Raw genomic sequence first — 23,996 nt, 5'->3', positions numbered from 1 at the left:
GGCGGTGCCGGTGCCGGTGCCCATCCCCGTTGCCGGTGGCGGGGCGGAGCGGCCGCCCCGAGCCCTATAAAGCGGGAGGCGACGGTGCCGGTGCCGCAGCGAAGGGCGGCGGTCGCCATGAGTCTGATGCTGGAGACGCTGCTGGGCCCCCCCGGGGGGCTCCGCAAGGAACCGGGCCGCGCTCCCCCCCGGTCCGCCGCCTCCAGCGGCTTCCACTCGTGGCTGGGGCCGGTGGTGGGGCGAGCTCGGGGGGGCGGCAGCGCGGCCGCTTCCTCCACCGAGAGCCTGGACTCGGTGAACGGCGAACCGCGGGCGCGGAACGAGAAAGAGCTGCTGCAAGTGCTGAACGATCGTTTCGCCGGTTACATCGAGCGGGTGCGGGCGCTGGAGCAGCAGAACCGGGCGCTGGCGGCGGAGGCGGAGGCGCTGCGGCAGCAACAAGCCGGGCGCTCGGCTATGGGCGAGCTGTACGCGCGGGAGCTGCGCGACATGCGGGGGACAGTCCTGCGGCTGGGCGCCGAGAAGGGGCAGCTGCGGCTGGAGCGAGCGCGTTTAGCCGAGGACGTGGCCGCGCTGCAGGGGCGGCTGGAGGAAGAAGCCCGACAACGAACCGAGCTGGAAGCGGCGGCCCGCGGGCTGACCCAGCTCTCCGCGCAGGCGGAACGGGCGCGGGGGCCGCTGGAGGAGCGAGCCCGAGCCCTGCGGGAAGAGGCCGAGCTGCTGCGGCGGCAGCACCGGGCTGAGGTGGGTGCGCTGCTGCGCGGGGCCCGCCCCGAGCCCGCCGCCGAGACCCCCGCCGCTCTGCGCCCCGGGGTCACCGCCGCCCTCCGCGACCTGCGCGCCCAGCTGGAGGGCACGGCGACCCGCAGCACCCTGCAGGCCGAGGAGTGGTTCCGCGGTGAGTGTCCCCCCTAACACCGCACCCCGCGGAAGGGATCCGTGGGCAGCCCCCCCATCGCCAGGGCTGCGGGGACCCCCCTGCGTGCCGAGCGCCTGGAGGGCGTTAGGGGAACCGAGCCCCGGGGGGGAGCAGGAACCCCCCCATATATACTGTGCTCCGGGAGAGCGTTAGGGAACCCCGCCCCCGGGGGGTGCAGGGACCCCCCTCTATATCCAGCGCTCCGGGAGGGCATTACGGTGACCCCACCCCTGCCACCAGCTCCTCGGTGTCTGTGAGTGCGCTGGCCAGCCCCCCCCCGCCCCCAACACCCCGCAGTGTGTTTCGGGGAGGGTGGCGTGGTCACTGCCGCGGCACCCCGCAAGTCTGTGGGGTGCCGGGACCCCCCTAATGCGGCGGGGTGCCCGACCGGTCCCTCCCCGCTGGAGCAAGGCCAGGAGTTGTTGCGGTGCCCTGCGGGGAGGGGGCTACGGCGCGGGGGGGGGGAGGTGGTGCCGCATCCCTGGCGGGGGGAAGAGGGGGGGAGCAGGGAGCGTCCCTGCTGTGCTGATGGGTGGGGCACTACGGTACAGAGGGAGGGGGCTTCAGCACCCTGGACAGCGGCCGTTCAGCACCACGGACAGCGGCGGGCGCCGCACCCACGGGCGCGCTGTCCCGCGGGGCGGGGGCTGCCCGCGATGGCACCCGGAGCAGCAGGCTCTGTGTCCCCCCTACACACCCGTCCCCCCTCCCCGTCCCCCGGGGTGAGCGCAGGGCACTGCGGCAAACCCCCCGCCTCGCCCCGGGCGGCGCGTCCGGCCGCAGCCCCGCACAGCAAGGCGGGGTGCTGGGGGGGAGCAGGCGGCTCTGGGGGTCCTGGGGGCTGGGGCAGGAGCCGAAGGGGAGAGGGAGGTTTGCAGGGTGGGTTTGCACTGGAAAAAGTCCAGGATGGTGAAACCAGCTGCCCAGGCTGGGCACCTTCACCTCCCTGGCACAGATAGAGCGAGGGCCAGTGAAACCAGCACAGCCAGGGAGCCCCTGCCAGCCTCACCCAACTGGAGGTTCCCCAAGAAGGGGAGGCTGCAGCCTCCTTCCCCCCCTCCCTCCCTGCAGCTTCTCCTTTCCCCTGTTGCAGTGAGGCTGGACAAGCTGTCGGAGGTTGCCAAGGTGAACACAGATGCCATGCGCGTGGCCCAGGAGGAGATCTGCGAGTACCGCCGCCAGCTCCAGTCCAAGACCACCGAGCTCGAAGCTCTCAAAGGAACTCAGGAGTCACTGGAGAGGCAGAGACAGGACTCCGAGGAGCGCCATCAGGCAGATGTCCTGTCCTACCAGGTAATGTGGCGCAGTGGGCAGTATCCCAGACCTGATGTTTTGGTGGGGAGGGACCATCCAGCTGCCGGGGAGGAGCAGTGCTGGTGCTATGGCTTCAGAGATGGTGACAACCAGCAGCAAATACTCAGGGTTGTGTCTAGAGTCGGCCTTCCCCAGCTCCTGGTGATCACATACCCAGAGCCTGAGGTTGCATCCAGACCATTGTGTCCTTCACCCATGACAGAGCTCTCCCATGTATCTGCCAGGCTTTCAGCTGCCCTTGATGTTGGTCACAAACATCACTGAACCCTGCCCAGGGCTCAAGCTGTGTCTTGTGTCCCAGAGCTGGGAGCTGCAGCACAGAGTGCTGCACCGGGTGGTGGCCATGGACTGAAATACTGTCCCAGGGTGTTGTTCTATCCCTATTAGCCTCAGGCTGGGGTTTGGTGGCCACCAGACTCACCCAAGTCCTAGAAATGTTCCCAGAGCTGCAGACCCCTCTGAGGGCACCCCAGTGCTGGGTAAGCAGTCCCTCCTCTGGAGACCAGGGGACTGTTTAGGGGTGCTCTATGTCCCCCCCTGCTCCTGTGCTGCCCCCCTTCATGTCACCAGTTGCTCTGTCTGCCGCAGGAAACCATCCAGCAGCTTGACAATGAGCTGAGGAACACCAAGTGGGAGATGGCAGCTCAGCTCCGGGAGTACCAGGATCTGCTCAACGTCAAAATGGCCCTGGACATTGAAATTGCTGCCTACAGGTACCGGCGTGGCAAGGGAAGGGTCTCAGCCAGTCCCTAGTGCTGGTGTCTCTGGGGACACTCCTTGAGGGCCCTCACAACTGCCTGGGCCCTTCTTGGTGAGAAAGAGACCTCCATGCCCCCAAGATGGTGGGCAATGTCCAAGTGGGTGACCCAGGCCTGCACATGGCTTGTGGAGGGAAGGGTGAGGAAACCTGCACAGCCTCGGGCAGAGGAGCAGGAGGGTCAGCCAGCATGTCAAAAGCTGAGATGGAGATAGAGCTGCAGGGCAAGGAGGGACATGGAGCTGCAGGGCATGGCTGGCAGCTCCTGGTCATGGGAGGAAGTGAGAAGCAATCACTGACTGCCCTGCTCTGGTCTCTTCCTGGCAGAAAGCTCTTGGAAGGGGAGGAATATCGGATCGAGTCTGGCTTTGGGATGATCTCCTTCCCTGAGGTGGTCCCCAAGGCTCCCAGCATCACCACTAACATCAAGGTGAAGAGTGAGGAGAAGACCAAGGTGGTGGAAAAATCTGAGAAGGAGACAGTGATTGTGGAGGAGCAGACAGAGGAAATCCAGGTGACTGAAGAAGTCACAGAGGAGGATGAGGCTGAGAAAGAGGCTGAAGAGGAGAAGGAAGAAGAGAAAGCTGAAGCAGAGGGTGAAGAGGAGGCTAAGTCTCCTGCAAAAGATGAGGCCAAGTCCCCAGAGAAACCTGAGTCCCCCTCAAAGGAGGAGGCCAAGACTCCAGCTGTCAAGTCCCCTGAAAAGCCACCAAGCCCCTCAAAGGAGGAGGCCAAGACCCCAACAGTGAAGTCCCCAGAGAAACCTGCACCCCCCTCAAAAGAAGAGGCCAAGAGCCCAGCTGTCAAATCCCCAGAAAAGCCTGCACCTCCTTCAAAAGAGGAGGCCAAGAGCCCAGCCGTGAAGTCTCCAGAGAAACCCCCAACCCCCTCAAAGGAGGGGGCCAAGAGCCCAGCTGTCAAATCCCCTGAAAAGCCATCAACCCCCTCAAAGGAGGAGGCCAAGACCCCAACAGTGAAGTCCCCCGAGAAACCTGCAACCCCCTCAAAAGAAGAGGCCAAGAGCCCGGCTGCCAAATCCCCAGAGAAACCTGCATCCCCCTCAAAAGAGGAGGCCAAGAGGCTGGCTGTCAAGTCCCCAGAGAAACCCTCAACCCCCTCGAAAGAAGAGGCCAAGACCCCAACAGTGAAGTCCCCAGAGAAACCTGCACCCCCCTCAAAAGAGGAGGTCAAAACCCCAGCTGTCAAATCCCCAGAGAAACCCCCAACCCCCTCTAAAGAGGAGGCCAAGACCCCAGCTGTGAAGTCCCCTGAGAAACCCCCAACCCCCTCAAAGGAGGAGGCCAAGACCCCAACTGTGAAATCCCCTGAGAAAGTCAAATCTCCTGCAAAGGAGGAGGCCAAGTCTCCACAGAAGGAAGCGGGCCCAGCCAAGGAGCCCACCCCCTCCCCTCCAAAGGAACCGAAAGCCCCTGCGAAGGAAGAGCAGCCCAAGGAGGCGAAGGCTCCCTCCAAGCCCGGGAAAGAGGAAGCTCCCAAGAAGGATATCCCAGCCAAGGTAGAGGAGAAGCCCAAGGAGAAGGCAGCTGCTGTGCCAGAGCCTCCAGCTCCACAGGTGAAGGAGACCACCAAGCCGGTCCCCAAACCCGCGGAAGAAGGAAAAGCCGAGGAGAAGGCTCCACCAAAACCTCAGCAGGAGGTCAGCAAAGCACCTGCAAAGGAGGCTGAGAAGCCAAAGGCCAAGGAGAAGGCGGAGGAGCCCAAGAAGGAGAAGGCGGAGGAGCCCAAGAAGGAGAAGGCGGAGGAGCCCAAGAAGGAGAAGGCTGAGGAGCCCAAAGCTAAAGCGAAACCCAAAGACGAGCCCAAAGCCAGTAAAGAGCCCCCCAAGGCCGAGGCCCCCTCCGGCAAGGAGGGCAAAGCCCCAGAGCCGGCCCCCGCCGCGGTGAAGAAGTGAGCAGAGCCCCGGGCGCCGAAGAGCACCTCTGGGCGCGGGAGCTGCTCCGCTCCCCTCCGACGGCCGGGCCCGGGGTGGGGACACTCCCTTAGCAATCTGTCCTGGTGAGAGACGCAGCCCCTCGCTCCCGCCCCGGCGGTGTGCCGACAGCTTCCCCCGCAGACCGTGACCCACGCCGAGCGCCACTTAAACACGTGAATTGTAACCGAGACGAGACCCCGGGGAACCGCCCGCCCCTCGCCAACAAGTGCATTTATTTAATGTATGTGCAATGGATGGATGAGTGCAACACAGCTCTAGCTGCTTGGGATGGGAGGGTCCTGGGGGGGTCTGTCCCTCTGAGCAGTGCCCCAGGCTGCAGCCGGCTTCGGAGGCAGAGGCCGGGTGCCGCAGGAACGCTCACAGCCACACTGTGCACCAGGAACCTCAGCCCACTGTTATTTGCTTTCTGTGCAATAACCAAAATAAAGTGCTTACGGAGATGCCCCGGCTCTGCTGGCCTCCTCTGGGGGGGAAGAGATGGGGAAGGAAGGCAGCAAAGGCTGGCTGGGGGGGCTGGGAGCTGTCACCCGGGGCTGGGGAGGGGGACACAGGGCTTTCCAGCACCCCGGCCACCTTCCTGGGAGGAAAGCCCACCCCAGAGCAGGCAAAAAGGCCTGTGTGTCCTGGGGGGCTGGGAACAGGGTCAGCTACCCCCCAGCTCTGCAAAGGATTTCAGGGGTTTTTTTTAATTCCTTTTCTTTTTCAAGTGTGGCCCCCATGGCCTGCAGCACCGCCCTGCTGCCAGGGCCTGCTCAGGAGAGGGGTCTGTCAGCCTTCCCAGGAGAGAAATCACCCACAGGGTAGACACCAGGAGGGACACGGACCTTGGGAGCGGGGATGGAGCCCCAACGCTGCCAGCCTGGCTGTGGGACAGGACCCACCAGCCGGGGTGCTGGGATTCCCACCCAGAGCCCTGACCCCTCGCACGGTGCCGTGGGGTCCTGCCTCTCCCAGGAGGCTGCCCTGCTCCCCCCTTGCAAGCCCAGGGAAGCAGCAAAGCCCCCCCTCGCTGGGGGGTTGTGCTGAGTCAGCTGGCTGGCAGCCAGCGCAGGCAAGGACAGGCTGGGGCTGCAGTGCGGGCTCCGGAAAGGGGCTATTTTTAGCCAGCTCAGTGCCGCGGTCCCTGCGGTGGGGAGGGAAGGCAGAGGCAGGTAGGGATGTGCCAGCAGCAAGACACCTGCCAGAGCCAGGGGACAGGGCTTGCTGCAGCCCCCACGGTCTCCTCTCCGCACACATGGGGCATGCACACACTTTTCCTTCAGTTCAATGTTTAATCCCTTTGGCTACAAAACCTCCAAATGAAACCCAAAACCTCGTAAAAGAAACTGAAATGGTGGGATGGGGACGCTCCCCCCCTCGCAGACAGGACGAAGCCCATCCCAGAGCGATGCCCAGTGGGGTGCTCAGCGATGGCTGAAGAACCCCTGAGGGTAGTTGAACTTGAAGGGCTTCAGGCGCATGGGCCCCCTGGAAGAGGAGAAGAGGGTCAGGAAGCCCACGGCCCCCACAGAAAGGGCCTGGTTCTGGGGTACTGCCCAGTTGTGGGGGGCAGGTCCCCACAGGCTGCTAAAGGAGAGGCTTCAAGGCTGGCACCAGGTCAGGGGACAGCAGTGTCACCAGCGTCCCTGCCAGCACCCTCACCCAGCTCCTCGCTGCCCCAGGGTCCCCCCAGGGTGCCAGGCTCTCACCTGACCAAGCGCAGACACATCTTCTCCTGGGGAAACTCCTTAGGCCCCTCCACGCTGGGGTCGTGGGGCTCCGTCTCCAGGTAGACGTCCAGCACCATGCACAGGCGCTGGAGCTGGTTGGTGAGGAGCTGGTAGCCTGGTTTGGGCCCCCACAGCTCCTTGTAGTTCACGTTGACCTCGCTCTCCATGGCCTGGCAGAGGCAGAGGGATCAGTACGGCGCAGGCTCTGCCCTCCCAGCACCCACAGCTGCATGGGGCAGGTCTCACGGGCCTGCCCAGAGCTGCCGGGCCACCAGCTCACTCATTCTGGACACGGGACCACCCCCCAAAAGCCAGCGGTTCTCCAGCCCCTTGTCCCACCACCCCGGGTTACCCGAATGTTGTCGTCGTTGCTGCTGTTCCGCTCTCCTTTCCAGTTCAGGCACAGGCTGAAGACGGGCGGCAGCGTGGAGTAACCGGGGTTCAGGACCACGGCGGCCTGGAGCTTGGCTGAGCAGGGTAGGGAAGAAATGTCACCCACAGCCCATGGGGCCTCCAAACGGAGGGATCTCCCAGGAAGATGCCCCACAAGCTGCCCTGGGGGCGTCCAGTGTGGGAATTAGCAACTGCCAGAAGGAGATGTGCCGACCTGTGCCCCTTTCTATCAGGGCCATGTAGTAGAGGTGAGTGTCTTCAGCCAAGCCGGCCTCTATCACGTCTTTAGTGTAGGGCAGCTCCTGCGAGGAGAGACAAGAGGAGTGAGCAGCTGCCGGCGCCGCGCGGGAGCTGGCAGGGACACGGCCTCGCGCTTGGCACCCACCGCGTAATCCTCGTAGGGGACGGCAGCCCACTTCACCAGGCGCGAGACGATCTTGGTAGGGAAGAGATGCTGGCACTCGCTGGAGACTGGCACAACGCCGTGCTCTGCAACCAAGGACAAGGCCATCTGAGCAGGGGAGGGCTGGGGACAGAGCTGTCACTGTCCTGAGGGTGGGGATGTTCCAAAACCAGAACCTGGGGACACTGTCATCCTTCCAACACCTCCATCAGGTGCCCAGAGAGGAGCAGCGGAGGCCTCGGCTGCGACCCCACCGGAGCTCGCAGCCCTGGCAGCGCCCACCCGGCCCGCTCGACGGGCACCGCATGCGTGGGTGTGTGGTTCACCTCCCACCACGGCCTGAATCAAGTCCCAGCACAGGGACAGCCAGTGCCAAAGGGGTGCTGAGCACGGAGAGGGGGCACAGCCTTCCCCTCCCACCCACAACAAGGCAGCCCTCAGAGCCCCACTGCCACTGCTGGTACTGAGGACTGGGAACACTGAAGGTGGCACTGCAGACCCGGAGCACCACTAAAGGTGACATCAGTCAGCTCCTGTGACAAAAGGACCCTGCTACCGCCCCCCTCCCGCCCCAGGCACAGGGTGGGCAGCCAGGCACTCACCCAGCGATGCAAACTGCTTGTGCAGAGCCAGGCGGGACTGGAGCCGGCTCCGCAGCAGCTTCACCGTCAGCTCCATGTGGCTGGCGCTCAGCGAGTTGTCTGCGGTGACCGTGTGCTGTGGGCAGGAGGAGGTGTCACCACCATGCCAGCCTGCAGGTCCCCACTGGGGACCCCACGCTCCAGGAGCCACCCCACCCAGCCACAGGAGCAGGCACACGCTCGGGTCCCTGCTCGGTGCCCGTAACAGGGCTTAGGCTGTCACACGTGGGAGAGAAAATACGTTGGCGTGGCCCCGCTGCACAGACCACCCCAACGGAGCCTGTCCCAGCCAAGGGTGCGTCATGGTTTGGGGGCAGCTGGTGTCAGCTGGAGCTCTGAGGGGACGGGACAGGACACAACCGTCCCCCAAAAACCTCCCCCAATCCCAGCTCGATGTTCTAGGGGAGAGGGAAGGGGATGTGACGTGCCTGAGGCTGGTCCTTGGGGAAATGCAGGCCGCCCAGCTTCTGCACCCACACGTAGGGGTGCCCCAGCTCCGTCATGTAGTCGCTCAAGGTCAGGATGCTGTGGGGACAAGGAAGGGTTATGCCACCCCACAGCGTTCCCCCCCTGTTCCCCCACCACCCAGCCTGCGAGCCGGCCGGAGGGAGCAGGTCCTTCTCTCGCCTGCACCCCAAGCCATGCCCAGCGAGCCCACCCGATGCCAACTGGCAGGACACCAGCCTCCCGGCCACCGAGCCCACCCTGATGAGCTGGGGAGGGACACGCCATGCCGGGAGCAGGGCACTCACACCAGCTGCGGGGGGCAGCGCCCCACTCACCCCACTTTATCGAACTGGAACTGGTTGGCCGGGTTGGGCGTTTTCCTCCCGTGGTCTCCAGGATAGAGGCAGTTGAGGAGGGAGTCCGGGGAGAGCAGGTCCCTGGCAGGAGGAAGGAAAAGCTTCATCAGGAGCAGCTGGGGCTCCACGTCTCCCTGGGGCGGTCACTAACAGGCTCTGAGCCCGGAGAAGGAGATTACGAGCTCCATGAGTTGGGTTTGAAGACCAGCACAGGCAGGGCACGGCCTGGTGGCTGTTTGCCACCCAACAAGCTTAAGCAGAGATGAATTCTGCTTAAGGAAATAAAATTCTTCCCATCTGACTGTACTCCCAAGCCCGACCAAGCATAAAGGGCTGTAGGATTTGGGGTTTGGCTCAAAGCAGAGCCGCACTGCTTTGGGGTAACAGAGCCAGGGGCAGTGTGAGGGAGGGAGCACCCTGCAACGAGAGTCCAGCTGCTGTCACGGAGGGTTTTGGGTACCTACAGGAAAAGGAGAACCCCAAGAGGATGAGGAGGCCTCACATGGGACAGACTGGGAGGCAGCACTGGCTTCCAGGTAGCCCAGACCAGCCTCTCCTGCTTCCCTCTTCCTCAGGCACCTCCTCCTGGTCTGGGAGAGCCACCCGAGAGCTGGCAGCTGATGGGAGCTCCCACAGCTGCCATTTCAGCTCTTCCTCACACAAACCAGGCTCCAGCAGTCCCTGGGGAGCCCAGGGAGAGGCAGCCGCATCCTCGGCACTCAGGACAAGGTGACCTGCAGAGCAGGCAGGTGAAGGGAGCTGGCACAGGCTGCAGGGGGGAGGAGAGCGGTTCAGCTGCGAGAGGGTGATTGAATGCGACAAGCATGCCCCGGCTCCGGACAAGGTCTGGCACCGCTCCCCTAGGAGGTTCCCAACCTCCCTGCCCCTGGCTTGCCATGACAGAGGGAGAGGAGGAGGATGCTGCCTGGGCTGCAGCAGCCTGGCAGGGCCCTGGAGCTAAGGGGAAGGACACTGCAGGGCAAGGGATCTTGGAAGTGCTCCCCAGAGGCAGACATGGAGCTGTGCTCTTTGGGGTCTCCTTTGGCCACCAAAGGACAAGCCAAGACAGCACTTTGAAACCGCAGCTCTGCACAACGGCCCTTAAAGTGCCCCAGGCGAGGTAGGATAAGGGACTAAGGTTAAAACCTCACCTGCCGGGAGCAGGCAGCTGGGCACGGAGCGCCCCCAGCCCACGGGGCACAGGAGGCACAGCTCAGCAGAGGGACATTGCCACCGCTCACTGCCCTCGGCACTACATCGCTCTGCCAACGCGTCACTTCAAACAGAGCATGGCAGGACACCAGGGCAGGGTGTTCGTGACCAGTGGAGGGGCTGCTGCCAGATGAGCTCTGGGCTGGGCACGAGTGCAGCCAGCTCCGGGCTCAGCGTGCCCAGGGCTCTCCTTACCCGGCACTGATGGCAGTTGTCATCTCGACAGCAGTGGTGACCTTGGCTTTCACCGTCATGACATTGAGGCTCATCAGGTAGTAGAAGGTCAGGTGAAGCACGTTCTCATCTGCGCCAAGAGAGGAGGGGCGACATTGCCATCTGCTCTAGCTCAGAGCACTCTGCAGAGGTGGATACACATGCTCCTCTGCCAGGACAACAGCAAACAGGGCAGAGAGACAACACGGGGAGCAGCTGGCAACCGATGCACTGTACCCTCCGACGCCATCCCATCGGCATTTGCCAGGCTGTGGTTGTCAGGCCCAAGACCACTCACAAAAGAGAAAAGCTCCCAACTAGAGGGAGGAAGCTTCAGAGCAAGGTCACTCCACCTGCATGGGTGAGAGGAGCTCAAGCAGACAGAGCTGACGAACAATCTTGCTCAGTCTCCCCTGGAAGGCCACTGGGCCGGGGGCAGGAAAGCCTCTCCGCACCCCAAGCTCTCCCCAACGATCCCAAGCTGCCGGGTTGCTCCCTGGCCTGCTGTCACACACCCTTGTGCGCCCTCCGCCAAGGGCCACCAGGCTCGGCTCACCTTTGCACTTCAGGTCGACGGTGACGGACAAGGGGTGCCGCTTGAGCATCTCCTTGCGCTTGTCGTCCAGCTGCACGCCCAGGGTGGGCCTGCGCCGCTTCTGGGGAGGGCGAAGCAAAGCTGTCAGACCCTTGGCAGCCCACGGCCCCCACCCTCCTCTCCCACTGCTCTTTCCTTCTGGTCCAGTTCCCCAACCCCGCAGTGCTGCAGCCAGAGCAGCCCTGGGGAGGGAGGGCAGCAGGAAACCCTCGCCCTGCTGCAGGGTGAGGACACAGCAGCTCTGGTTCCTGTCGTCCCTTCAGCTCCCAGGAGTGTCCCCACGCCTGTGAGACAAGGCCAAGGAGCTGCTGGCCCCAAAAGCTTCCCCACCACGAGGCGCAGAAGCTGAGGCCCTTCCCCACAGCAATACCAGGTGCTGCTGCTGGGTGGGGGGGAGTGGGGGCACAGACCCCTCAGGCTCTGATGCTGCGGGCAGCCAGCACCTATGGCCTCTCCCCAGCACCCAGAAGATACAACCTGTAGGACCTAAATGCCACCCCGAGGGAGTGCTGAACAACCCCCTGGGGCAGAGTTCAGCTCGGTGGTTTTGGGAGGTGGCAGGGGACAGACGTGCAGCCCTCCCCGCCGGACGTCAGCCTCCCAGGCTGGGGCTATTTATACAAAGTGGAGCAGCTCCAGCAGGAGCTGCCGCTGCCGGGTGGGGTGCGAGCGCGGTGGGAAGTGAGCGGAGCAGGTTTGTACCCTGGCTCTCCTGCATTCGGGACAGAAGCTGGAAATGGCACCTCTCTCCTCCCACGAAACAGCTGGATTTAATGTCAGGGCAACTCCACACAAGCTCACAGCACGGAGGGACCAGTTCCCAGCCCCACCCAGTCCCCCAGCACTTCCCAGTTAGCAGGTGCAGATCGGTTTGCCCACACAACACGGTGTTTGGAGAGGGCCCAGGAGGGGACAGCGCTATCCCTTACCGTGGTCTGCTCCTCCTCTGCATCAGAATCGCTTTCATCATCTGCACAAAGAGAGAGGTGTAAGCGGGGACGCCTGGCGCTCAGCACCGGGGCAAGGCAGTTCTCCCCCACCCAGCAGGACCACCAGCCCTGTCTCCAAGGCCAGAGCTCCCCCAGACCTCACCATCCCCCCAGAAGCAGGGCCCTAGCAGGATGCAGACACACAGGAACACATCCCCAGTACCAGGGGACACTCCAAGAGATGAGGGGCTGTGAACATCTCACAGGAAGGAAGAGCTGGGGACAGAGGGGATCTGCTGCCAGGGGCTTTGGTCAGCAGTGCAGACACCAGGCGCTGCGCCATTTCAGCACCCACCCGCTTCTCCACCCAACTCCTGTATCACCACCACCTGCACCACCACCCCAGCTCACCCTGCGAGTCCTCAGGCGGCTTGTACAGGGCTTTGGCTTCCTCTACGCTCCCTTCAATGGCCACCACAAGCTTTTTATCTGGAGAGGAGACATGAAAACTAAGCTACGAATCCCACTTCTGGTTGGGAAAGGCAGTTAGAAGCAGCCCTGCCCCGAAAAGCTCCCCCTTCACGGCTGCAGAAGGCAGAGCCCCGCAGCAGAGGAAGCTCAAACGAAGGGTCAGTGGGAAGGGGCAGCTGGCCAGAAGGCTCTGTGGGGCCACCACAGGGCTGGATCACCTGGGTAGGTCAGGGTCAGCGGAGGGAAAATGCTGGGTTTTGAGGGACTGTCCCTGGAAACCATAAAGGCCAAATCTTTATCAAGAGCCAAGGGGGGGTTGGGGTCTGGCTGGCACAAGCAGGGAGCAAGGAGCTGTGTCATGATGGCCACAGATGCCCATCAGCGGCGACCTGGTGTGGCCAAGTGCCATGGTGTGGTTCTGCCACCTGCCCCACTCCCAGAGCGGCGTGATGGTGGGATTGCAGCTCTCACACTACGCTAAGCCCACTCTGGACAGCCCAGGGGGATCCTGAGCCCTGCTGGGAAATCCCTCCGGACCCAGGGAGGCTTCAGAAAGCCCCTTGAAATGCAAAGCTGCCTGAAGGGGATGAAGGCCTTCAGGTGACCTGCGGGGAAGGGCCTCTGTGAGGGCAGGCAGAGGTACCGCCTGGAGTCACCACCACCCACGGGTGGCACAACGTAGCACCCACCCCACGGGCTGCCAGCTCTCGGGAGGCCGTGTCAGCACCGAGCCAGCTCACAGGCTGCAGGGACGTCCCTGCCAACCTTGAGAAGAGGGGGCAGAGGTGGGGAGCGAGCTTTCCAAGCAGTTCTTCCAGCGAGGGAGCTGAGCAAACAAGGTTTCAAGTGCTGCTGCCTCATCGTGCTGGCCCTGAGGCCACCCTGCTGCTCTGGGCTCAGCAGAATTCGGCAGCAGAGCAGATGAGACAACAAGGACCTCCCAAATTGTCCCCAAAGCAGGGTTTTCTGCAAGCAGGAGTGAAATCTGGCCCGTGGGGGGGAGCACTGCACCCCAGCCCCGCCTGGTGACAGCCCCTCGTGGTGTCACCCTCCCCCCTGGGTGCTCACCGCAGGCCTGGCCGTAGGCACTGGCTTGGACAAAGAGGACGTAGAGAGGCGGCGGGAGGTGGCGGGCCGTCTCGTACTGCTTGTGTGCCTGGTCGAAAGGCATGAAGAGATACTCCTGGACAGGCAGGGAGGCCTGGGGGAACAAGAGGGCAAACCTTCGTCACTGGGAACGGAGCAGTTCACCCTCCTCACCCCAAGCTGGCAAGCGGAGACTGGAAACCAGCAGAGCAGCCGTGGTGGGGGGTTAAACGCAGCCACAGGCACGGCGAGCCCCCAGGGAAGGGCTGGCAGCTCTCCTTTGCTGGAAAACTTTTGGATCTGAAAATAACCCAGTTCCTTCTCCTGTTCTTCCCTCCCCAGGCAACCCCAAGGGGTTGGAACTGCGTTGTCACTCTCCAGGGAAAGGCCCATTTAACGACTCCTCCACCCGCAGTTCTGCAGGAATTGCCGCATAAACAACAAGACTCAGGAGAAGTCTTGGCACGAGGCAGATCTACCCCTCGTCCGCACTGGGAGTGAGACATCTCCCCAGCAGAATCAGCCCAGGCGTTGTACCTCTCTACCAGCCCTCAGAGCGTGACCTCAGCTTGGCCCCGGAGGCCTTCTCCCCTTCCTGCAGAGCTCCAGTACCTGCATGATGCTGTTGAGCCGAGGCTGGAGGCTGCTCAGATACTCCTTCTTCACCTCGATCTCCTTCAGGATCTTCTCCTTGCTGGTCAGGCACTCCTTGTACTTCTCTGCCAGCCTAGGGGTGGGAATTTGGTTACCACCACAGCTACAAAGCCTGTAGCTGACCTCTCCTGACCTGGCAAAAGTCACTGCAGGAACCAGGAGAGCTCAGACACGGTGACAAACAAAGAGCTCTTAAGGCCAAGGGGAAGTGGAGGCAGAAAGGAACTGATTAGAGCTGGAAAACAAACAGGGACAGAACAAGGAAGCTCAGCCTTGTGCTGTGCTCCAAGAAGGGACAGTAACTGCATCTTCCCTCAGCAGACCCGCTCCCACGGCAGTCTCTGCTGCCAGCAGCCACACCGCCAGCCCTGCCAACCCCGCCAAGCTCCTGAAGAGGCTTTTCCACTTCACATCACCAGAGTCACTTCATGCCACGTCAGCTCCTTAGTTAAACTCGTGAGAGTCAAGCTTTAATACACTAGCAAGTCGTCCTCTGTAACTGGGCAGAAAGCCCAGGAAAATGCAAGTCCCCACGACCCTCTGAGCCCTGGGTACACTCATGTTTAGGGAGAACACGTTAAACCTCCTTATTGCTGTTGATTACAACCTCCTACCCAGTGGGAGCAGGGAAACCTGGCTACGGAGGTGTGCAGCCCAGGACAAGCCACCGCCATGGCAGGGGGAGCAGTGGCTGGAGGGGCTCAGGCACTCAGGACCCTGCTCCCCACTGCACCTGTAGCACAGAGGAACCCTCCTCTGAGGGGAACAACACACTTGACATCACGGGACTGAAATGCTTCTGTTTCTAAACAGAACTATACTTGTGTTGGGTCAACGCGGACCCCAACAGGCTCCCACACAATGCAGACACCCCCAGTGAGCCCCCTAAGCCAGGGAGAGCACAGAGAGCCCTGCAACGCCACACAAGAAGCACCTTTCAGAAGAGTCCAAAGTCCAGTACGCCACATGGTTGCACAGCTAAAAACGCCGTGACAGGTATGGATGGACACAAACAACCCCAACAGCATCAGAAAGCACCCAAAGCACCCCGGCATCTGCTCATGAGGCAGCTGAGAGGCTTTTCCCCACCCCAACGGTGGCGAGAGGTGACCAGTGGTGTTCCCTAGATCCCGCGGGGTGAGGACCGGGAGTTGCAAGGCCTTGCAGCAATTCAACGTGCAACTGCGGGTCAGGCTCAGTTCAGCTCCTCTTTGCCCTCCACGCAGTTTGCAATGAATAATCCTTTTTAAGGAGAACCCCCAAGAGGTCTCCAGGCTGAACGCTCCCCTGCGTGTGCCACAGGCAGAACCATCCGCAGCATCTCAGCTGCAGTGTGAAGGTGCTTTCCACCTTTATTTTTTGATGTGAAGGGTCTGGGAGAGGCTAAGCATGAGGTGTCTGAGCCCCGCAGCACCTCTCGCCAGCCCGCTCTGCTGAGCTGCCCTGCTCACGCAGCAGCTACCGGCAGGCTCAGACTGATCTCCCCCGAAGTCTCTGCCACTGCCTGGCTGCCAAAGCTGCTGGCTGTTAGCAAAACACAGCGACGTTGCGTCATGGTTTGCTTTTCGCATGGGGCAAGAGTCCAGGGAGCAGCTGAGCCACGCGGCCTGCCTGCACCAGCGGAGGGCCCTGGGGCTTAGGGCCTGCGCCGAGGAGGTGCCTGCCAGCACGACAGCACCAGTCACAGCCCAGGCGAGCGCTGCGCGGGCAGCTCCCCGCTGTGGCAAGCGCTAGGAGCACAGGCAGCAGCACCAGTGCCACCAAGCCAGGCTGGTTTAATTCTGTTCCTCGTGCCACAGCACAGCAGGCAAAACAGGAATTGCTTGGCCCTGCGTGGCACATCTCACAGAACCAGGTTATGGATGGCAGCGTGCAACCGCCCGTCCTTCAGTACCACCCCTACGGCGGGCAGCACCCCCGTCCCCTGCTGCGAGAGCCTCCAAGCAGACGCTGGGGAAACATCAAGCTATAAAACTCATTTTCCTCCCTCGATACCCACGAGCCAGCACCGATGTTCACTGCCTCAGTGAGAGAGCACGCGGGCTGACCAGGAGAGCCAAGGTGCCGTTGCTGCCATCACCCAGAGCACACGGTGCGGGCCCAGCCGGGCAGTCCCTCTTGCACAGCGGCTGCGGCTGGCTCAGGGCTTCTCTCGCGCTGGTTTGGAGGTTGCTCTGCTCCCCGGATCCCTGGAGCTCTCTTCTGTCAGGCAGGTGAAAGAAACCTCCCTGATCTATGAAACAAGGATCCCACCATGCCCAGCTCCACACACAGAGTGCTCCTGCACACCAGGGGCTCAGTGACACAATGAACCTGTCACTTGATCTACACTATTTCAAGAGGGTGTTAAACCTTTATCACCCACGTTTGCTTCACCCAGTGGCTGTGCAGCTCACCCAGGGGGCTGTGAAGCGTGCAGCACGCTGACACCGGACCGAGACGCCGCTGACCCACCTCTTGCGCTGCTCCAGCTCCCAGTCCAGGCGGGCCAGGGTCTGCTGGTGGGGCTCAGACAGGGTGATGGCAGGCCGGCTGATTTCAGGGGGGGCCTCTTTGTAAAACTCCTCCAGGCTCACCAGTTCGATCTCCTCGTGTTTTGACCTGCAAGGACAGGCAGATCAGATCGGGGAAGGGTGGGAAACGCCGCAGCAGGGCCAAACTCAACTGTGCCTCACAGCAGAACACTCAATGCCAACATCCCGTGCCCCAGCTTCATTCTGCTAAGTGAAACACCACAGCATCAGTGAGCTGAACCGCAGCAGAGCTCAGCAGAGGAGAGGAAGGTCTGGTCAGGGTCCTTCCTTTCATGGAGACACCTTCCCTGCACGGTTAACCAAAGCACTGTTTGAGGCACCAGTAAATAGAGCCCTCCTGGAAGCAGCTCGGAGCGCTGCCTGTGCAGCAGGCATGACAGAACGCTTGGTGTTCAGAACAAAACTGATGTACAGAGGCCAGAGAGTCCTTGAAGAGACCAGCATGGTCGCGTCTTTGACATCGACCTGTTTTCTCCTCCGCTGTCCCTCTATCACAATAGTTGCCTTCTTCCCTCTTCCCCCATGTCCCAGCACAAGAACTCTGCACAGTGGCAGCTGGAGTACCCACTCTCCTCCCACAGCGGGCACAGGGAGCGTGACAAGAGATCCCACCCCGTCTCAGACACACTGTCACTCCCTCTCCTTCCAAGACAAACTCACTTGAACTCCAGGCATTTGGTGATCTCTTTCTGCAGGTGCATCACCTCGTAGAGCAAGTTCTGGAGCTGCAGGTGATACGCGTCGACTTTCTGCTTTGCCTGAAACACAGCCATGGTCAGAGCAGGGGATGAAGCCCTGTTACCTTCCTGCCAGCAAATACACCCCACAAGAGAGTCACCAACTAGAGTCACCACCTAGGGAGGGTGGGTTTTAGGGTACATAACAATTTTTTGGGGGTCAAAAGACATTTTCAAGGGCTGGGAAAGTAAATGGTCATCACATCAAACTGATCCCGCTCTGGAGGTGGCACGTTTTGGGGACAAGGCACAGAACAGGGCAGAGCTGCTGGGGCACACACAGGCCGAGTCCCTTCCTGTCGCTGTGCCTCAGTTTCCTCAGTGGTACAGTGCAAATGAGCCGTGAGAAGCTGAGAAGTCTGGGTGAGGAGCTTCAGGGCCAACCGTGTACACGGTTCTCAGGCCTGCAGCACACCGGCCTCTTGAGACAGAGCTTTCTCACTCCCTGGTGTAGTTGAGACAGGAGCAGATACTGCTCCCTCACCATTTGGTATAAACACAGCTTCTGCTTCATCGTAGCGGAGTCTCCTGATAAACCCCTAACTCAAAACCCACAACCTGGCTGGCGTTTAATTCCTCTCACACATCCATACACAGACCAGGCAGAAATGGCACCGTCTCTGATCCCACTAAACCCTGACCTGCATTTGTCACCCCCCAGCCCCCCTCTGTACCTCGTGGGTTTGATCTCTCCCTTTCTTCAGCCGAATGTGAGCCAGCCGGTTGAGCTTCTTCAGGGTCATGAAGTGGACGCAGCTCTGGATCCGCCGCTCGTCGATCTCAGAAGCCTGAGTGGTGGGAGGAAGGTGTTGGAAGCGGGACAGAGGGCTCTTGTCACAAAGCCCCTTTGCTGCAGGCACTTCCTGCGAGTCCTGCCGCAAACGGGGCTCCGCGCTTCGCTAAAGAGCCACAATTAACGTCACCAGGGCTTCTGCGGGAGCCTCCCGCTGCCAGACTCACAGTCACCCACTGGAAATCCCTGGGGGGGTTCCAGGCTCACTCTAGCGATTTTTCTCGGCAGTAGGAACAGAGGAGTTGGAGCCTGAAGCGCCCACCCTGCCGTGCAGAGGACAGCACGGGCAGCCGCAGCGCAAGCCTTCCCCAGCCACGGGCCTCTGTGGGACAGCGAGAGCCTGGCCACCCCATTGCCATCAGCAGGGGCTCAATTCCTCCCCCGGGAGCCCCCGACCCATCAGGAGCCCAGACATGCTTCAGAAGAACCTGGTCTGCATAATGGCTGCTCAGCCAAGACTAATGCCTCAGCTAGATCGTGTTTTACTCTATTTAAGTAAGTTCCACTTCCCTGACTCTCCCCAGAAGCCGGCACGGCCACTGCTCCCACTCCTTCCTCTCAGATTAAGGAAAAACATTAAAGAAGAGAACACATTAAATCAAGCACTGAGGCTTCTCCTTACGTTGTCCTTGACGCCCCTGCTCTTGAGCTCCTGGATTTCTGCCATCAGTCTCTGAAGCTCCTGGCAAGTCTCTCTGTAGAGCTCGTAGTCTCTGATAGGGTCACGGAGATCCACCTCGCCCTCCTCGCTGTAGTACCTAACATCCTGCAAGGGCACAAAGCACCTTCTGGGGCTGGGGCCTTCCACCTTCTCTGGGAAGGGCACTGGGAAACAAACTGCTGGGTGTTGGTTCCTGGCTCTGCCCGTTAATCCCACACCCAAGGAGACTTCACACACAGGAGAGGACTCTGCTAAGGATCCTGGACACAAACACCACCAGGCATTAAGACACCGGGGAATTTCAGGCTGCCTCTTACACAATTATTGTAAATTTAAAGTAGTATCTGTCCTGTACCAGGTATACCCAAATCACAACAGAGGATGAACCAGGAAGGTGATTACTTCTTCAACCCAGGCTGAACCCAAGTTGCCCTGCTGCTCACGGGAGCGTTTCAAGGCAACCTGCAAACCCCCGAGGGACCTTTCAGCCTCATGCTCACTCTCCCTGTGCCTCCAGAGGAGCGTTTGACTCCTCGAGCGCTGTGTTTCCTGAAGGAGATGGAATCAGGTCCACAAATTCAGAGCAGGAGTTTCAGAGACGTTGGGAGCCGGCTTGGCTCTGTGGGAACAGTCCCACAACTTCCCAAAGGGGAGAATAAGGCCAGCAAAGAGGAGGCGTGCGAACAGCCCTGCGTAAGGCAGGACACAAGCAGCCCGCAGCAGGCTCTGCCCGTGCACGTGGGCAGCCACGGGCCCTACCTGGTCAGCATCGGCCTTGCCCCGCTTGCCCTCCTGCAGGCCCCCATCCGTGCGGATCACTTTGGGTTTCCTCTTCTTGCTGGAGTCCGAAGACATGGTGCTGCCAGTCAAGAGCTGGGGGACGAGAGGTGACGTCGTCATCTGAGGGGGGGCCAAAGCCACCTGGGATCCGGGCTATCCCGGGCTCCCTTCTGCCAGCCTGCCCAGTGAGCCCCTGTGCCTCCTCCCCGCCCACCCAGTCCCAGGGCTTCTCCCCTCCAGCTCCCCCCATCCCAGCTCTCAGCTCCCCCAGACCCCCAGCACACCACAGGCCTCCGCTCCACTAGAGCCCCCCCAGAACCCCAACACACTGTACCCGGGGCCCGTGCTCCACCGGAGCCCCCCCAGACCCCCAACATACAGGCCCCGATGCCTGTGCTCCACCAGAGCCCCCCCAGCACACCAGCCCCGGCGGCCCCCGCTCCTCCGGAGCCCCCCCAGACCCTCAGCACACCAGACCCGGCGGCCCGTGCTCCACCGGAGCTCCCCCGGAGCCCCTCAGCACACCGAGCCCAGAGGCTTATGCTCTACCGGGCCCCCCCAGGTCCCCAGCACACCAGGCCCGGGAGCCCCGCTCTTCCGGAGCCACCCAAGACCCCCGGCACACCCGGCCCGGGGGCCCGTGCTCCACCGGAGCCCCCCCGGCACACCGGGCCCAGAGGCCTGTGCTCCTCCGGAGCCCCCCCCGCACACCGGGCCCCCCCAGACCCCCAGCACTCCCGGCCGGCCGCCCGCCCCCCTCACCTCAGCTCTGCCCCGGGCCCCCCCCAGCCGCCTTCCCGCCCCGCCTCGCCTCGGCTGCCCCCGGGCCGGCTCCGTCCCTCGCCTCGGCGCCACCCGGAAATGACGCCAGCGGAGCAAACGAGCGCGCCGCGCAGAGCGGCAGCCGCTAAAGGCGCCCCCTGGCGGACACACCCCCCACCGGAGGACCGCGAGCAACGCGCGGCGGGGGCGTGGCCTCGGGCGGGGGGGCGGGGTCACGGCCCCATTGACAAGCGCTGCTGGGGGGGGGGTTCCGCATCCCCCCGCGGTGGGGGGGTCCTGGTGCTGAAGGGCACCCGCAGGCATAAGGGGGGGCTTGGCTGGGGGTCCCCAGGGGCACTGGGGGTGTCCATGGGCTTGGGGGGGGCACGGTGTGGGGCCCTCGGGGGTACTGGGGGCACTCATGGGCTTTGGGGGGGCTCAGTGTATCAGGGCACCCCTGGGTGGGGGTCTTTGGGGGCAGGGTGGCCCCCCCTTGGTGCAGGGGGGTGCAGGAGGGTGTCCTCGTGGGTGAGATGAGGTTGGGGGGGTCTGCTCCCTGCGCCGGGGTGGACCGAGCACCCCCAGTCCTGTGTCCCCGCCCCTCCCCATGAGGGCCAGGCGTTGGCATATTAAATATTTAATTGGCGATGTCCCGCAGTCGGGACAGGCACTGGGCCCATCAGAGATAATTAAGACACTCCCCCCACCTCTGCAGCCTGGCCAGCCCCCCCCGGGCAGCACCGTCCCCTGCCACACCTGGGGACCCACCACAGGATGGGGGGACCGGCCCCAGGATGGGGGGACCCACCCTTCCCCTCCCCGCTCTCATCCCCCACAGGGCACCCCAAAACAGGGCTGGGGGGGAAGGAAGGAGAACCAGGAGCTGTGGGGGAGCAGAGACCCCCAGCCTTTCCCCAGCGGGGCCGGGGTGCAGGCAGGGGGGGGCAGCGAGCCCCTCCGGGGGCAGGCAGACCCCCCGGCACGGACCCCCGCTCACTGCAGGGGTGAGATCTTCAGGGGAATCATTATCCGCGACTCCATGGTCCGGATCAACGGGACTGGAAAAGAGAGAGAGAGAGAGAGGTGAGGGCAGGGGGTCCCCGGCGCGGGCAGGGGGTCCCCGCGTGGGCAGGGGGTCCCCGGCGCGGGCAGGGGGTCCCGCTCACCCGTGTAGTACACGTTCTCGTCCCAGCCCCTCTTCCTCCAGGCCGCGTTCCTCGTCTCCTCCCGCGACTGCAGGTCCCTGTAGGCTGCGGGGAGGTGACGGGGTGGCACCCAGGGCCCCCCAGTCCCCCCAGTGGGGGTACACATGGGGTGGTGGGGACCCCACTTACCCCAGAGGTGGTGCACGACGTACAGCTCCCCGATCTGGGAGAAGAACCCGCCGACCGCCTCCTGGTTCTCCTGCCGGTACTTAATGGCCCGAGCCCTGGCACGCAGCGGGGGAAACGTGGCGGGGGGGGGGACTTGCCCGAGGGGCCCCCCCTGCTCCAGGGGGACACCTTCCCACCTCCGTGCTGGGAGAACAGTCGCTTACCAGTTGTTGCCCCACTCGATCATGGTCCCTGGCTGGAAACAGAGGGGAAAAAACCAGAGTGAGCAGCCAGATCCCACCTGCTCCTCACCAAAGAGGGAGGAATTTGGGGGGCTGCCCCCCCCAAAATGCCAGGCAGGGCCCACGTGCCGGGGTTATATTGACCCGCAGGCCGCCCTGAGGTGCGGGCTGGCCCCCCGCAGCTGCACCTTCAACTTGTAGGTCCTCAGCTCGTAGATGTTTGGTCCCTGGCGGGGTAGGGGCTCGTTCCAGAAGCTGAACTCCAGGAGCAGCTGGTTCCTGCGGGACAGCAGCATGCGGCTCCTCTCCTCGCGGAACTCCAGGTACTCCTGGGGACAGCCCCAGCCGGGGGTTTTGGGGTGGGGGCGAGCACGACCCGGGCCGGGGGGGGTCAGGCAGAGGCGAGGGGCAGCGCTTGGGCAGCGCCCCCCCTCCAGGCGGTACCTTATTCTGCTTCAGCTTGTTCATGCAGTCCGTGAGGGCCGGGTACCCGCCCGAGAAGCGCCAGAGGTGCACTGGGAAGAGGGCACAGCGCTGGGGAGGAGGCGGGGGCAGCACCCCAAAAGCCCACCCAGCAGCTCCTCCTGCGTGACGGCGAGCCCCCGGCACGAGCACCCGGGGGAGCCGCTGCCTGCCCGCCCTCACCTGCCTGGTCCTGCTCGCCGTACCACGTGTTCCAGTTGCCCACGAGGTCGCAGGGGTAGTCAGCGTCCGAGTGGAGCTTGGGCAGCACCTCCTCGCTGTGGGGCCACAGGGAGGGCGGCTGGGGACAGGCAGCCACCCCAAAACGCTCCCAATATCCCCCCATTTCCCCTCCCAGCCCAGCACGAGGGGTCTGGGCACAGAAGGGGCTGCTGGAGCAGCCCTGGGGGATGCACCCATTTCACAGGGAGGGAAACTGAGGCGAGGAGAAGGGGTACGGACGCTCTCAGGGTCTTGAGGGGCTCTGTACGAGCCCTCCCACCCCCCTTGCTCCAGAGCAGCACCCCAACACCCCCCTGGGACGGCAGGCAACCCCCCGACGCGCGGCGGGGCTCACGTCAGGCTGTTGTAGGCGTCCAGGCACTCCGGCTTCACGTTGTGAACTGCAGGGAGAGGAGAGGGGGGCTGCCAGGGCGGGAGCCGAGAGCCCGGGGGGCAGCAGGGCCCGAGGCAGAGCAGCCAGGGGGGGTCCCCATGGGCGAGGAGGGGCCAGCACAGGGTGCACCCCGTCTGTGCCCACCGCCGGCCCCTTCCTCGCCGCGGGGCCACTCACACTGGATCTTGTAGAGGTTGCTGGTCTCCTTCTTGGAGAGGAGGTTGGAATGGGCGTCCTTGCGGGGGTCCACCTTGTGCACGAAGAGGGAGCGGAACCAGCTGCCCTCGGCGTCCCTCGAGTACCCGCTGTGAGACACGGGGTCAGCGCGGGGGGGAAGCGCCCGCCGACACCCCCGGAACACCGGCAGCTCTGCCCCAGGAACGACCGGCTGGAGGGTGGATGGGACCCGAAGGTGGCACTGCCGGTTCGGCCTCCCCGGCTCCGCAGACACCGTCCGGCTCGGGGGGCTTCACCGCAGAGGGGGGTCACTCGTTCAGTCCATCGCGGGGGGACGGAGCGGGGCACGGCCCCGCTTTCGGAGGGGATACGGGGGGGAACGGAGGCGCAGCTCTCCCCAGCGCAGGCTCCGGGGCGGGGGGGTTTGGCCTACGCTGCCCCTCCCGGAGCCACGGGGGGCAGCCCCCCCCCACCCCGCAGCACCCAGCTGGCGGGGACCCCCACCGGCACCTCACCGGTGCTCCCCGGGGGGGGTTCGGGGTGGTGGTGGGGGGGAACGGGGACGGTGCCCGCCGTGCCTCGGGGCCGCGCTCCGGCCGGACCTTTGCCCGCCCGGTGAGGCATTAACAGCGGGGCCTCCGCCCGCCCGGCGCCGCGCCAGGGCCCGGGGAGGGGAACCGGGGCGAGGTGTCGTGGGGAGCGGGGCCTGGGGGGGGATCAGGGGCGGGGGCGGCCGAGGCCCGGCCGGGACAGGGGGGGGATGGCCCGGCCCGGCCCCGCTCACCGCGCTCCGCCGGGGGCCGCCCCGCCGCCCCACAGCCGCCGCAGCGCCGCGCTCCCGCCCGCGCGCGCCGCCGCCGCCATCT

General features: G+C 63.4%; 3 protein-coding genes across 4 annotated transcripts; 1 reads left to right on the top strand and 2 right to left on the bottom strand.

The window, feature by feature from the left end:
- Window positions 1-117: 117 nt before the first annotated feature.
- On the top strand, window positions 118-5,262 carry NEFH (neurofilament heavy chain). The gene is made up of 4 exons (XM_068412607.1): window positions 118-898; window positions 2,013-2,212; window positions 2,822-2,946; window positions 3,318-5,262. Exons 1-4 carry the CDS (start codon window positions 118-120, stop codon window positions 4,900-4,902), a joined length of 2,691 nt encoding a protein of 896 aa, XP_068268708.1. The 3' UTR covers window positions 4,903-5,262.
- Window positions 5,263-6,197: 935 nt separating this feature from the next.
- On the bottom strand, window positions 6,198-20,439 carry THOC5 (THO complex subunit 5). Of its 2 annotated transcripts, none has more exons than XM_068412453.1 (20): window positions 20,370-20,439; window positions 19,538-19,651; window positions 18,740-18,883; window positions 17,999-18,112; window positions 17,248-17,345; window positions 16,508-16,654; window positions 14,012-14,126; window positions 13,382-13,514; window positions 12,254-12,331; window positions 11,843-11,883; window positions 10,875-10,974; window positions 10,301-10,409; window positions 8,873-8,974; window positions 8,519-8,615; window positions 8,052-8,166; window positions 7,432-7,535; window positions 7,261-7,348; window positions 7,006-7,121; window positions 6,633-6,823; window positions 6,198-6,411 (listed from the first exon to the last, which is right to left on the bottom strand). In XM_068412453.1, exons 2-20 carry the CDS (start codon window positions 19,631-19,633, stop codon window positions 6,348-6,350), a joined length of 2,052 nt encoding a protein of 683 aa, XP_068268554.1. In that variant the 5' UTR covers window positions 19,634-19,651; window positions 20,370-20,439; the 3' UTR covers window positions 6,198-6,347. The 2 variants fall into 2 exon arrangements, with proteins under 2 accessions (XP_068268554.1, XP_068268553.1); XM_068412452.1 differs by having other exon boundaries at window positions 20,321-20,427.
- A 510-nt stretch (window positions 20,440-20,949) lies between these two features.
- On the bottom strand, window positions 20,950-23,994 carry NIPSNAP1 (nipsnap homolog 1). The gene is made up of 10 exons (XM_068412496.1): window positions 23,915-23,994; window positions 23,131-23,258; window positions 22,915-22,960; window positions 22,521-22,615; window positions 22,320-22,390; window positions 22,064-22,204; window positions 21,858-21,889; window positions 21,655-21,749; window positions 21,487-21,570; window positions 20,950-21,378 (listed from the first exon to the last, which is right to left on the bottom strand). The coding sequence occupies exons 1-10, from the start codon at window positions 23,992-23,994 to the stop codon at window positions 21,314-21,316; spliced, it is 837 nt and encodes a 278-aa protein (XP_068268597.1). The 3' UTR covers window positions 20,950-21,313.
- Between the last annotated feature and the right edge of the window lie 2 nt (window positions 23,995-23,996).

This window comes from Nyctibius grandis, chromosome 14, assembly GCF_013368605.1.
Source record: "Nyctibius grandis isolate bNycGra1 chromosome 14, bNycGra1.pri, whole genome shotgun sequence".
Taxonomy (NCBI): Eukaryota; Metazoa; Chordata; class Aves; order Nyctibiiformes; family Nyctibiidae; genus Nyctibius; species Nyctibius grandis.
The sequence above is the reverse complement of the archived record's forward strand: the minus strand, read 5'-3'. Positions and strand labels throughout refer to the sequence as shown.